The sequence below is a fragment of the Argiope bruennichi genome, chromosome 8 (genome assembly GCF_947563725.1).
Source record: "Argiope bruennichi chromosome 8, qqArgBrue1.1, whole genome shotgun sequence".
Lineage (NCBI taxonomy): Eukaryota > Metazoa > Arthropoda > Arachnida > Araneae > Araneidae > Argiope > Argiope bruennichi.
This window is the reverse complement of record NC_079158.1, coordinates 39,476,761-39,491,617: the sequence shown is the minus strand read 5'-3', so window position 1 is coordinate 39,491,617 and position 14,857 is coordinate 39,476,761. Positions and strand designations below refer to the sequence as shown.

Here is a 14,857-nt window from a genome sequence, read left to right as displayed (position 1 = left end):
AAGCACAGTTCAAGGAAACCAACTGATAAACTAACACTTTGAAGAAAGTACTATTGCTAATAATAAACGAGCAATAATTAGCTCTTTGTTGCGTAGTGTTTAAAATAACAACATTGTTTAGATTTCGTAATAATTATTTCCTTTCTTACTTTTAAACAAAGGAATAACATGCGATTCCAGATTTGAATGAAAGAATGAAATTCGTTTGTCTATCATTTCAATAATGCAAGTATTGTTACAAATTATACATACCCCCCTTTTTTTTAAATAAGGGGGGGGATGCACCACAACTACGTATATTGGCTACAAATCGTTGAGAAGATAATTACTTTTCTTTGCATACAAGAAAAGTAATTATCTTCTCAAGTATATATAAGTATTGCATAGTATAGAGAAAGTATAGTATGCGTTAAAAAATTTTGAAATTTGTCAAAATTCGAGATTTTGACAAATCTCCACGTTTTAGACCTCCCGGAGCTTGAGAAAACACATTTTTGGAAAATGCCCGTCTATCTATGATAAAAACTCAAATGCTCAGCTAGATGAATGAAATTTGGTTTACAGTCTTTACATCAAATTTGTAGATATTTGTCAAATTTTGGGCAAAATTCATTCAGACGTATGTCTGTCCAGCTGTTCGAATATGTTAAAACGATAACTACAAAATAAAAAGCTAGATAGATAAAATTTGGTATTCAGATTTAATATCTATTAAGCAGACACCAATCAAATTTTGAACCGGATCCAAAAAAGGGACTGACGGTTTGCCAGTCTGTACCCTCAGAAACATATAAGCGTTATTACACGAAAATGCAATAATTTATATATATCAAATTTAGTATCGGATTTTATGATCACAAGTGTAGTTTTCTGTCAAATTTTTGTTTCATTCGATTCGGAAAGAGTGTTTAAAACACAACTTCGATTTTGGGATATTATTAACCGCATGTCAGGATTAATTGCAAAAAAAAAAAAAAAAAAAAAAAATCATCAAGGATGCCCCTAGACATTCAATAAAAGTACTAAATTCAGGTCAAAGGTTGATATTTCGTATCTATTGGATCACCAATATCATGCAAGGCGTTTTCTGGGATTATACGCAGAGAGTTGCTAATTGGCAGCAAGAGGAACAGTATTAAAATGGATCGTGTTTAGCGACACTACTTTGAGAGAATGAAAATCGAGAAAAATGCCAGTAGATTCCGAATCCAGAATACTGTGTGCATTATATACTCCATGTCATAATGCACACGTGTGGGCGATGTATAATCCTCATTCCATTATACCATGGAAATTTCAGCTGGTGTTATAATATGGACAGAATCCTTGATGATTATCTCTTGGTGCCCTACTTATTGCCGGAACGCCTGAAGTCTTGTCTTTCTGCAGCACATCTTTCTGGAAATGTTTCAAAGTATGTCATTCTCAGTGCTGCAATATTATGTTGAATTTTTAGCGAAATTTCATTCACAAGAAGTCTGACTATCTGACTGTCTGAGTGCAAATGAACACAGTAATTACTAAAATGAAAAGAGTTGAAAGAGAAAATTTAGTGCAAGATTTAGCATCTATATAGAGATCCATATCAGATTTTGAAAATCCATCTACAGGTTGATCGTCTGTCGTCTGCATATAAACTCGATAACAGAAAACTATAAAAATATAAATAAGGAAATTTGTTATGTTACCTTGTTACGAAGATCGTGAAGAAGAAGATTTACAAAATACGTATTTGGTTTGCTTTTCTATACTTCCGAAACACGAAATTCTCGTGCGCAGGATTCTGAAAATAAAAGTTTAGGCACTCATGGGTATGTACAGAACATGGAACATATCCTGCTTGTATGTTTTCCTGCGATTTAAGTGTGTTAAAAGTCAAGGTATTTTGTTGGCAGAAGCACACCATTGTGATGGATGTTAATATGCTGAGTTTGTTTTACTTCTTGACTTCCCAGCTACTTTGCCAAGCTTTCCTCAATGTAGTAGTTTAGAAATCTCAAGAAAATAACAAAATTTGAGGGATTTAGAGTCTTATGTGGCTTTGGGGTGCTGTAGAAAGAGAATGTAATTTAATAGTTCTTTCTCAAAGAGGGAAAGTGAAACAATTGCAAAATTTTCTTTTTCCCAAGGACTGCATTTAATATCAGTGTTTCCTTGCATTATAGACCATATAGGACCTCATACTGATGGATGCAGTTACACAGTTAAGAATGAACTTTATTACACATATTTTGAGATATAGCTCTTGTTGCAAAATGTTACAAAAAAAAAGTTCTAATGCTGCATTTTTTAAAATTAATTGCTGTATTAATAGTTTGCCATGTTTCATTTTTTTGTTTATGACTTGCAAATTGTTAACTCGCTTAATGAAATGGATCGAAATTGGAGTCGCTTCCCTGTGCTTAGCATGAAATCGGGAATTCGAAAGTTGTTTTTTTATTTTGCAGATTATTCAGGAGAGGAATTTTTGAGAAATGCAGGACGTATGAGTAAGATGTTTGAAAGCTAATGGTTAGTAAATATATATTGACACCAAAAAAACAATTAATTAATTAATAATTTCTGAACAATATCTTATCAGATAAGATGCAATTACATAAATGCTTGAGTGCAGGAATAATAAGTTGGTATTATTTGAAAATAGTGAAATTTTTGTACAAGCATTCAAATGTTAAATCCAATCAATGGTCAATGTGCCACTGAAATAAAAACCAAGCATTTTTAAAATGTTAAATGTCTTCTTAAATAAGATGCTATATTTATTTTATATATTGCAGATTTGTCAAAATATTTATGTGCCATTAAGTTGCTGTATGGAATAAGGAGACTAGTTTTAAAATTCAAAAATATCTTAAGTTTTATATGATACAGTTAAGAGCTATCTACTTAAAAAAAAAAATGCTATCAAAGTCTGCACTCCCAAATTCTAAAAAAAAGTTTGTTTTTGAAAAAGCACTTCTTTTTGAGTATATACAGCCAATTAATTTAGTATTTTTTTGTCTTATGCTTTATGTATATTAGATCCTTTTCTGCCCATAGAATTTTTGTCAAATGTCTTTTTTGCCAAAAAATTTTACTAGGTTTCTTACTTTCATGTAGCTACCTGGAGCATGGAGTTTACCCATGAACTTATGTTTTATGTCACAAGTCATTATCATTTGATAACTCACTGTTGTTAGTATGGCAAAACATGATATTAAAAAATGATTGCTTCGTCTCTATGAAAAAGAGTGATTCTTCATCCAGTAGTTATTTTCTTAAAAAGAGGTTGAACGTCAGCATTTGTAAATCTTTATATTGCCTAACATCTTACCATAATCAGTTAATTGCTCCATCAATAGCTGTATATTGGTTTAAAATGATATCTATCCTGTCAATAAATTCGGGTTTTCTGATAAAGAAGTGATTTTATATCCAACCTATCCATGTAAATAGTCCCTTTCTATCTTCATTTCTTTATAATTTATTGATTCTTAAAATTTTTCCTAGTTTCTAGATATATTATTTGAAATGAGATTGTACATTAAATTATTTTATGTTATGTTTTCATTTCAAAATTGTAGGTAAATTAAAAGAAATCAGCTGTATTTATAGCAATGAAATGTAATTTCTAATATGTTTAAATTTATCAAAATATACAGTGTACTGATTTCAGAATTTTTTTCCCCCTTTATTTCCTCCATTACTCAAAGAAATGATATATCACCAATTTTTTTTTATCTTGGTAATTTAGGTTTCACTCCCAAAGTTATTAGAATGGTATGCTGCTGATTTCTCTATAGAAGATGAAAGTGATTTGGACAAAGCACCATATGAAGGACTGCTTGATTTATTGTCTACATCCGTGAGTTCTAATCTGGCTGATTCATTTAAAAATTTATTCTCTGGGGACTACACACATAACTTCAGTGAGAATATAGGTATTATTATTTTATTTTCCAATATTGATAAATCTTTTTATATTGGAAAACTTCTAATAAAATTCAAATAAATAATAATCCTTTTAAAACAAAGAACTGTGTTACTTTTTCAGATTCATCTGGGAAAAAACAGTTGCCATTTCTTCTGGAATTCAGGCCCCCAATATTGTCTTCGGGTATAATGCTGGGATATCCAGATTTCAGTAATTTACCACAGCTTAATCCTACAATGAATACTGCTCTTATTACAGATACTCAGCCATTTGTATTAGATTATTTAAAAGAAAAATGTTCAATTCTTTATGATCTCCATCAGATATTCAGAAGTGAATGCACTTCTAATGATTCATCTGTGGAAAATCTATGCTTAGAATCATCTGCTCAAAAATTATTTTGCACTGATGAGCCTTATGCTAAAGTTCCTGTTACATATTTGTTAATATATCATAAAAATATGCTTGTTCCAACCAGTGATGATTATTCATGGTTTTCATCAGCACTAAGTTCTCCTGACAAGGCATTTTTAAGCCAGCAGATTAAAACTTGTTTTTCAATGAATGAGTGGCACAGGGCTTTGCTGTTTGTTGATATGTATCTTGAATGTTTTGAAAAGGATGAGACATATGCCCTTTTGAGGAAATTAATTTTAGAACATCTTGCATCTCTTAATAAATGCACATGTTCAATGGAACCTTACAACTATGCATTGTGTATTAATGATCTTGCTTACAGAGCAAACACTGTTTTGCAAAATGTTTATAAATGGGAAGATAATTCTGCTATTCAAGCCTTAAAATTTTGTTTATCTGACTCTCGACTAAAAGATTATCCTGAAATTCATAAAGCTCTAAAGACGAAATTGAAAGAAATTCTCTTGTATAAAAGGGTAAGTAATATTAAATTTTAGAGGGTTTCTGTATTATGTGATATTAATCTTTATATTAGATTATAGTGAATGAAATTGTTATTAAACGAGAAGCTTTAATCTTTGCATTTTACTTCGGATCAATGGTGGCACGTGAAAAAAAAAAAGTTAACCGTATATAGTTTGTTAATCTTCTTTAGTGTCACTTATATTATTTGTAAGTTTGCTGATTACAGCAGTATTGAATTAAGTCTGTGAATTTAGTTACAACATTTATCATAAAAATCTGTAAATCTTTGTTATCCATGCACAGTAATGGAAAAACTAGAGTTATGTTTTAGGATCATCCAATATGATGAATTAGATGATTCATATTTCTCACAAGATTTTTATTTAAGGAGAAGAAAAGGTGTTTTATTAATTTTGAAAGGGATTAGGAACAAAAAAAAAAAATTCTGTTAGCAACTAATTATTCTTATTAATGATTTCTGTTTCTTTATCGATTGCAAGATATTTTAGAATTTTAAAACAGTTTGCAGCATTCCCTAAAAGGAAAGTTCTTTGATAAAAAACCTAAGGTAATTTACTGGATCTTTCTTGCATTTTAAGGTAGTAAGAAGTAAAAAAAATAAATAAATAAAATAATAATAATATTTGCAGTAAGAATGTCCAGTTCATATATCTTACCTTTTAAGATTGTTAGCATAAACAAAAGCATGGGTGAATGTAGTTCAGACATATCCAGAATTTCTAAATTTAAATATTAATTCATTATCTTGTTTAATTATTGTTTTAATACATTTATCATTCTGAGGTTTATTACCTGAGAGATATTATGATTTACATACAAAAATCCCTTGAATAATCAGAACATAGATGCTATGTGCAGACAGTGAAATTATTTATTTTGATTAATAAAAACATTCATGTGTATTTAACATCAAAAATACATTTCATTGTTTGGATCAGAAATTCATCTTGAGGAATATTTTATTGGGTAAATGAATGTCTGAACTTAAATTCTTTATATTCAGTGAACATTTTCTGCAATTACATGTCTTCTATATCTATTCCTATTAAAAATCTTATTTCCTCGCCTAAAAATGGCGCTTTGAAATTTTCATTTACTCTTTAAAATGAATAATCTTATTTTCTCTCCTAAAATGGCACTTTGAAATTTGCATTTACTTTTTAAAATGCTATGCAACCAGAAGGATAAATCATTTTAGGAATTGGTGTATATTAAAATAATGTCATACTTATTATTTTACTCTGAAAATTTTTCCAGAATATATATACACATCTAGAAAATGTGTTTTGTATTAATATTTTAAAATACTTAAAATTATATTGGAGTTCTACAAAATTGTAATTTTTCAAATTTTTGAAATTGAATCGCAATTATTCCTGCAATCCTAAAAGGTAAAGATGTTTCCTTAACTGTTTACAAAAAGTTATGTACTTTATTTACTGATATGATATTTCTGATTTTAATATAACTAATATATAATTTTTTAGTATTTGAATTAATAAATATATATATATATAATTTAGAATATTTTTAAATTTTGAATTTTGTTTTAAAGTATGCTTCAAAGTATATTTTTTCTGCTCGTAATTTTGTTTTATTTGTGTTCTTTCAAATATATATTGAATGGTTCATATTTATTTTAGATATTTGATGCTTCTGAAATGTTTGGAGATTCGGATGCAAAAGATTGTGTTTATGTTTTCAATAACTGGCAAGAAGTTGCTGATTGTTCTATCTGGGATCAATCAAGGATTTTTGATTTTATTAAATCATCTGAAAAATATTACCTGGCTGTACAATGGTCAGAGTTGCATATTATCAACAGAGAACAGAAAATGGTATTTAGATTGTTGCAGATTTTTATTTTTCATATAAAATACTAGAGAGGCATATAAATTAATATTTCTTTTAATTGATAAAAATATTTCTTTTTCAAAAGCATTCTTCAAATTATATTGCATAGTTGGCAACATCATGACAATTTTTGAATTAGCACAATATTAAATAATTTTAAATTGTAAAAAAAAAAAAAATATTTTTTTAACTGTAAATTGTGTATGAAATTACAAATTATTCCTTAATACAACCTTTAAATGTTTTATTTCTTATAAAGAGAATCTCATTAAAGTCAATAAGAATTCTTCAGATTCATTTTTGGATATTGCAGCCATCTAATAATTGCTGTATTTTCTATCTTAGCTTGCTTTGTCCATGCGCATAATTTGGTATTTAACTCAAGATCCTCCACAAGAGCAGAAAGTATTTCAGGTATATTTTATAGTTTATCTGTCATTTAATTAATAAAATTATTGCATTAATTTGAAATTAAAAAATATTATTTAGGTATTTTTCAGTCATTCATAAATTATTCTTCAATATAATTTCAAGTAAAATTAAATTTAATATAATTTTTTTATATATTCAGATTGATATTTGAAAATGCTATTTAAAGAGTTATTGCATTCATTTATTTACAAAAAAGAATGGCTGGTTCAGAAACATTAATTTAATTGCATTATACTCTTCACTTTGTGATCAGCTACAGTTCTTTCCCAATTCTTCTAATATATATATATATATATATATAATATGCTTTTATTTAAAAAAAAGAACATTATATTATATGACAATTTCATGCCAAAAATATAAAAATGACATTTTAATTATCATCAAATTAAGAATTTTTGATTTGAAATTTTCCTGTTGAAATGAGCTTAAAATATGTATTATTTTAAAATTAAATATGTTAAAATGATTCATTTTTATATATTTAATAATGATTTTTTAAATTGCAGACTTTTATACCTGTATTTATTTAATTTTTGGATTAATACTGAAATGTAAAGCAGATTAAAAAATGACGTTTAACATAAAGCCTTTTTATATGATTTTTCCTTTTTTACTTTCATCATAATAATTAAACACATTATATTGATTTCTGGTTATAAAAGTTTTGTATTCCCATACATTGATTTATATATATATATATATATATATATATATATATATATATATATATATAATTTAATTTTTATAGATCATAGATTCATTTGAAGATCCATCTGAGTGCTTAACTTTGTGTGATGTGGTTTTACCAGAACTTCCAACTGTTGAAGCTAAACTGTGTTTAGTGCAATATTTAGTTGAAAATAATGTTTTACCTGAGAAGCAACATCATTACTTCAACATGGCTCTTGGATTGAAAGTATGTGTTATAAATTTAAGTACACTTGTAATTTTCTGCTAAACTTTTAGCATTCATTTACTTATTAGAAAAGGGGACAAATTTTTACTGCACCCTCCAGATCTCAAAATAAATAAGTAAATTATTTATTAATTAATCTTGGTTAAAAGAAATGCTAATATGTATCAAATTTTAATCAAACCTTTAAGAATCTATGATTTTTTAATACCAATTTTATTAAAATGATATATGTTGAAAGTTCTATGTAGAAAGTTCTACTGAGAGGGTTTTTGTGACATTCAATATTTTTCAAAGATATTTATAATATCCACTATTCTTCAAAACTTTCTATTCTTATTTCTTCCCATGATATTGAAACTAATAGTTTTAAAAATCATATTCCAAATATTCAAGAATAAGAATAAAAAATCCTTATATTTTTATATGGGTATATTTAAAATAAAGAAGAAAAATTTCATTGATATTTATATTATTCAGTTATGCTTATTGATTTTTGTTTAAATAAAGTTTTGTGATGCATTTGATTTTTATTAGTTGTTTAATCATTTATTGGGACTTATCGATTATTTCATTCAACTTTTTACAGATGTTGTGTGCTCTTAAATCACCACACAGAGAATTTTATTTAGATTTAGCTGCACATCCTTACCTGCTTTTAGAACAAATGCTTATGAATGTTCAAGTAAGTTACTAGTTAAATTGAGATGGTTGATGATACATCAACATCAATACTACAATGCAAATATGTTGTAAAATGTAATCATTGTATTCCATTTATTTTGAAATTTTTAGATTATTTTCAAAAGGAATATTTTTGCTTTTCACTATCATGAGTAATTCAATTTTCTTATTTTAGAAATAATTAATACTTCATTGGTGTGTGTTAAAAATAAATATATATCATTGTATATAGCAGATGTTGCTTTGGTTGAAACTATTTTCATGTTTGTAATTAATAAAAAGAATTAAATAACTAATTTCTCTAAATTTTCACGAACCCTTCCAGTGCTTCAGTATTTATGAGCAAAATTAAAAGTAATTATGATGATAAAGGTTATAATTTCAAATTAACTGTTGATGCTTATTTGATGCAAATTCCATATATCAGAGAATAAAAATACATTCAACATTGTCATTCAACCACAGCCGGTCTTCTCTATGAAGGGGCCCGGGTGCAATAACCCATTTGGGGCCCTAATTTTTTGTAAAGCCGAAAGAAAAAATTATATACAAACACGAACATATATTATTAATGCATGATTATGATTTTCTAATGCATCAATTATTTAAAAAAAATTAAAATTTTTTTTTCAATTTCTTTTTTGATGCTTAAAATAGCAAATGCATTTAAGTGTTCTAAATATGTACTTGACCGAAAATAATTTTTATTAATTTTAATTTGCTGAAAGAGCGTCCAGCACTTGCTATTGTAACAGGCAACGTAAAGAAAAGTTTTAACGCAGTTAATACATTTAGAAATAACTCATTATAATTATTATTTAGTTTGTATTGCAGTAGGTCTTGTGCATCCCCTAAATTATTTTTGCTAAAATATTTTACTATATATACTGCTGGAAGCGGCATCACAAATTAATAAATTAATGAAGTGTGATAGGCAAGGCACATAAATTGCATGTGAGTTTAGAGAAAGTATTCTATATATTTCTCTTTCATGTTGCTACCGTTGACGTGTGCTTACCCTCTATAATTCATAATATCTAAATCAAGGTCGCTTAACCTTTCCAATAGAGTTTTTGCTAGTCCTTCTCGAGTCAGATCAATTACTTCAATAAACCTTATAAATGACTCATTCATATTTAACCTTTTCCCTCAAAATTTACATACCTAATAATTATTGAAGTTTCTTCTCTCTGGGAAAATCAGAAGTAAATCCATTTGGATATTATAATACATAACTGATTTTATACCGTGTTTAATTTTGTTAAGGACTTCATTTTTTAGCACAGAAATCATTTGTTCTTGTGACCTATGTACTAAATGATGCACAATTCTATTTTTAGAATTTATTATTTTGTTTATATGATCCATTAGCACATGATCGTATTTACTTAATAATTTGATTAAATAAAAAATAAAATTGCATTGGTTCCTTGAAGTGTAAGATTAATACATGCTAAAAATAGAGTCATATCTGCAATTTTTTGAAATAGTAATTTGAGTTGTGCCGCTTCCTTACTTATATTAACTTGATTTGTTTTTTCAATAGTCGAACATAAATTTTGTCATTTTAGTAATTCTTTCCAAGCAATAAACGAATTAAAATGACAACTAGAACTCTCATGATCTTGGATTATAGTTGACAGCTTTCTCCAGTTATTATAGTCACCTATAAAATGTGTAGTTTGGTTATTTTCCTCGTCTTTTGGAAAACAGTATACAATAAAAACATAATACAGAATCTTGCATTTTTGAATAAATTAACCAGCTGCAAAGTTGGCATTTTTTAAAGTAGTACAAATTTTAAAATGATCTATCTTCAGCATTTTTAGCAAAAACTCCTTTGTGTTGTACAGATCCGATATTAACACAAAACATTCTAAATTTATCAGTTATAATACTTAACTGTTACCCAGGATCATTTGTACTCTCTTGATCATACTTGTTATTGCCATTTTCGTCATTATTTTTTGATTCGGTCATATTTGTATAAACACACAGTTCTTCAACAAATTTCACCGTTTCAACATTTTCATTGCAACACTGTGTACTTTGCGCAAAATTTTCTTCCCCAGTTGAAGTTTGAATTGTACTTCGTAGTCAAGAAAACAGATCTACTTGTGACTTCTTGAAGTTTAGCTTTCCTACTTTTTTCTTTTCTGATAAATTTTCTTTTTTGACACCCAGAGGGATATATCCTTAGCATGGACATGGTTATATCTAACAGTATTAAGCAAATTATAGAATGAATTATCAAATTACTATATGCTATTACTTAATAAGTGAGGTAAGTGACTGTAAATCTACTCATCTTATATTAATAATAAACACTTGTACTAGACTAATATATACTGTAAGCTTCGTATATTTCCAAATCCGTCGACTGCTACATTTAAACTTCTTTCTTAATTGTTTTCATTCCGGTCATGACCGGTGAAGCAGTAATGCAATGTGCATTGCTAGGAGTTGATCATTTTATTTATCTTCGTTTTACTTTTTGTTTGAACAACTGAATATAAACAAACATATACAGATGTGAGCATTAAAAATTTTACGTTAGATGTAGAAAAAAGTAAATAGCTGATGATTTACGAGTCCATTTGAAACCAGCATCAGCTTAAACTTCTGACCACCACTTGCGCCCAGAAGTTGCGCCGTTCTGTCAACATGTGTGAAGGAGATTTTCTTATTCATAAATGAAGTCCCCTTCCCCTTTTTATAGGTATCATTGCGATCATTTCCTACTAACGGCGCTCAGCCAGCCATGTGGAAACAAATTTGTGTACTTTCAAAACGTGTAAACACTATTATTGTTCAGAAAACTATTATTTAAAATAGCTTTTATTTATAATTTACATAAAATTGTTGGTACTTCTTAATATTTATTAGCCCCACAATGAATCACCAAAAAATTAAAAACATAGCTGCCTGAAGTCACCGAAGATAATTCAATAGCAAATAAAACACATTATGCATAAAATAACTGTCTTGCATTTTTAGCATAATCTGAAAATTGTTAAATAAACCTAGGGCTGTAAATATCATTAAGGACTAAATCCTCTTTTAATTTGCAACTTTATTTTTTATCGAAATAAGATAATCAAAATACTGAACAATTTTAAATACCACTAACAATTAATTCTTACTTAGATTATCAATAATTTTTAAAGAATGATATAAAATTTAATTAAACATTGTAAATGGGAATTAAGAGGTAAATAAATATTTGTTTCTTAATATCTGTAACACTTTAATCTAATAGGAATGATATTGCTGAAATAAGATAATCTTTTCTATTTAAAGAAACATAATTTGTAATCAAAAAAGCTAGTTAAATAATTAAATATCATGAAATTGCAAGAACCTTTGTTATTGTTCAGGATATTTATGAAAAAACTAAAAAAAAAACAGTACAGAAGTTGGATTTCGGTACTATAGAAAAATTCATAAATTTTTGATTTTATTTTTATAAATATATGTTAAATACTCTTAATTCCCCCCCCCCCCTTACTAATTGCCTCATTTGGGTTGAAAAATTATTTGCTTTAATCCTTAAGTTAGAAAATGTATCATTTAGTAAAATTTGAATTAATTATAATTAAAAACAACCTAATCAAAAATAACCATTTAAAAAATTAGAGCAATTTTTTATAGCAAGACTAATATCTTATCTATTTGTATTTTCTAGTGATGAGGAGTCGGAAATAAAATAGTTCCTATAAAAATTTTTTAAGCTCTGATATTTTTTATTATGATCACACTTTAAATTAGGTCAAATAAAGAAACTCCCAATGTGAAGTTAGTTGAAATATTTTAGCACTTTTCAATTTTTTTTCCAAAACTTTTCCAAAATTGCCTTGCACTTTTATTACAATGATGATATTAATGTATTTGTATATTAAGACCAATCATACATTTTTAGCTGAAAGATGCTGAATTAGCTTTGAAAGCCATCTCTGAGGATTTAAATGCTCAAAATGAAATTGCTCCTGTTTTGACTCGTTCTTCTGTAAATCAGTTAGTTGAGGATTATGCCTCAAAGGCCTTAGAAGTACACTTCTTGGATGCTTTACTTGGTAAGATGATGTTTAAAATGAATTATGATATTTTGGTATTAATGCTTAAAATTATATATATTGTGCTTTAACTATACATTTTGAGTCTTTTAATAATATTCTTGTTAATATATTTTAAAAATAGAAAAAGTTTTTAAAAAATTATCAATCTTTTTTTATTGAATTTTTAAAAAAATATTAAATGATTCTAAGTATTTATAGATAAAATATTATTGACTGTTGGTAAGACGATGTTTAAATATAGATAAATTATATTGAATAGATGCATGAAAGCAAAAATTTTAAACTCATACTCTTCTCTTATTCTGAATATAATTTGTAAGTGATTGTTTCTTTATTTAAAAATTTAATTCTTGTTTTTAGATGTTTCTTCTTCAAGTACACTTGTATTGAGCACTGAAGAAACACTTGTAAGTGATGAGCCTTTTATAATGCCATTACGTGCACCTACTAAAGAGGAATGGGTGCCTGATGCCAAAATTCAAAGATGCCAAGTTTGTAAAGAAGAACGTTTTAATATGGTATATATCTAAAATTGTCAATTTTTTATTTCTTTACTATATTTAATTATTAATAATAATTTTTATTAATTATGTGATTAAATTGCTGCAAATTTTTTTTGTTTGAATTTCAGTATTTGATTACAAAATTAAATACATTTTAGTGTGTAATAATATATTCCTCTTCTATTCTTTTAGTTTTCTAGAAAACATCACTGTCGACGTTGTGGCCGTGTTATATGTGCCAACTGTTCCCAACATGCTCTCATTGTTGAAGGTTATGGAAATGTTAAAGTTAGAGTTTGTGATGATTGTTACAATGGGTATGTACTTTTTTCGCTTGCTTTTGGAACTTAAAAAAAATTTCATGAACTACTATCAAAAGTATACTAGCTACTAACATTATGGTGTCAATAACATGAAAAATTAAGCTTATTTAAAACAATCACTCTAGTTAAAACATTATATTGCTAAAATAATAATTGTGAAAAGTACATCAAATTTATCATCAACTAATACTACAACGTTTTTGTTTTTGTATTGCATAATTAGTATTGAAGTAAAAGTCGTTTGGATTGAAATTAAATTAAAAAAAAAATTTGGAGTTAAAAATAATGGAGTGCAAAATATTGACAAAGATTAGTTTTGGGACATTTGGTTTGATTTTGGTTTAGTATGCAGGCAAAATTATTAAAATACACATAATACTTTATATTATTAAAATACATTTTGGTTATGGATTTTATTTCCCCCAAAGAGTAGTTTAAACTATTTAAAATAACATTACAATGCATTTAAAGTATTTGATAACTTTTGATTTCATAAAATTCCTGTAACATGAAATTTTTTTTTTCTTCTTTTCTTATAATTTAATTAGTCATTTAAAAGCCAGGCAATCTTTGCTGTTGTTTTGTCTAAATACTCTTATCTATCATCTGATATTGATATATAACATCAGGCTATAATTGCTTTTAATGTTATTAAATTATTTTCTATTGCTAAATAATAATTGTGTCACTTATTATTTTAATTTATAATGTTTTCAAATATTTTTGCATTACTTAACACATTCTTAAATCTTTACTAGTTAACTCATGTTCTCATAACATTAGCATCAAACTGCAGGTCTACAGTAATAGTAAAACTTTAGAGCATTCTTTACAAAAGTTTATTCGCCTGTAACAACATTCATTCTACAAAAGTTTGCAAATGATATCTAATTATTATTGTTCTCATGTTGGTATCAGAGTAAATTTATGGAATTAGAAAATTTTTCATTTGCTATAAGGATGGATTGTCAATAGCATTTGATAAATATTATAGAAATATTAAGAATCTTGCCTGAATATTTGAATTTTTGTAAAATGTCTTAAAATAATCAATTTTTAATTTCTTTCCAATAAATGTTCTGTCATCTTCATTTTATATAACAAAGCTTTTATAGTTCACAATCAGTTAAAATATCTTTAAATGTAAAATCTTTGTGTGTGTGTGTCTGAATACAGCCAAATTTTTTAGACTTTTAAATCTCATGAAAGACTGTGGAATGGACATTGAGTTGTACTAATCAAATTTATAACCA

The 14,857-nt window shown here is 27.0% G+C and overlaps 1 protein-coding gene across 1 annotated transcript in view; it reads left to right on the top strand.

The window, feature by feature from the left end:
• Positions 1–14,857, top strand: part of LOC129981163 (zinc finger FYVE domain-containing protein 26-like) — a 70,190-nt gene that overhangs the window by 35,838 nt on the left and 19,495 nt on the right. Inside the window, exons 20-28 of the mRNA XM_056091878.1 lie at positions 3,734–3,920; positions 4,034–4,806; positions 6,460–6,654; positions 7,016–7,084; positions 7,854–8,021; positions 8,608–8,703; positions 12,622–12,775; positions 13,139–13,296; positions 13,474–13,598. Of these exons, the coding sequence (XP_055947853.1) occupies positions 3,734–3,920; positions 4,034–4,806; positions 6,460–6,654; positions 7,016–7,084; positions 7,854–8,021; positions 8,608–8,703; positions 12,622–12,775; positions 13,139–13,296; positions 13,474–13,598 (1,925 nt within the window). The remainder of the gene's footprint in view (positions 1–3,733; positions 3,921–4,033; positions 4,807–6,459; positions 6,655–7,015; positions 7,085–7,853; positions 8,022–8,607; positions 8,704–12,621; positions 12,776–13,138; positions 13,297–13,473; positions 13,599–14,857) is intronic.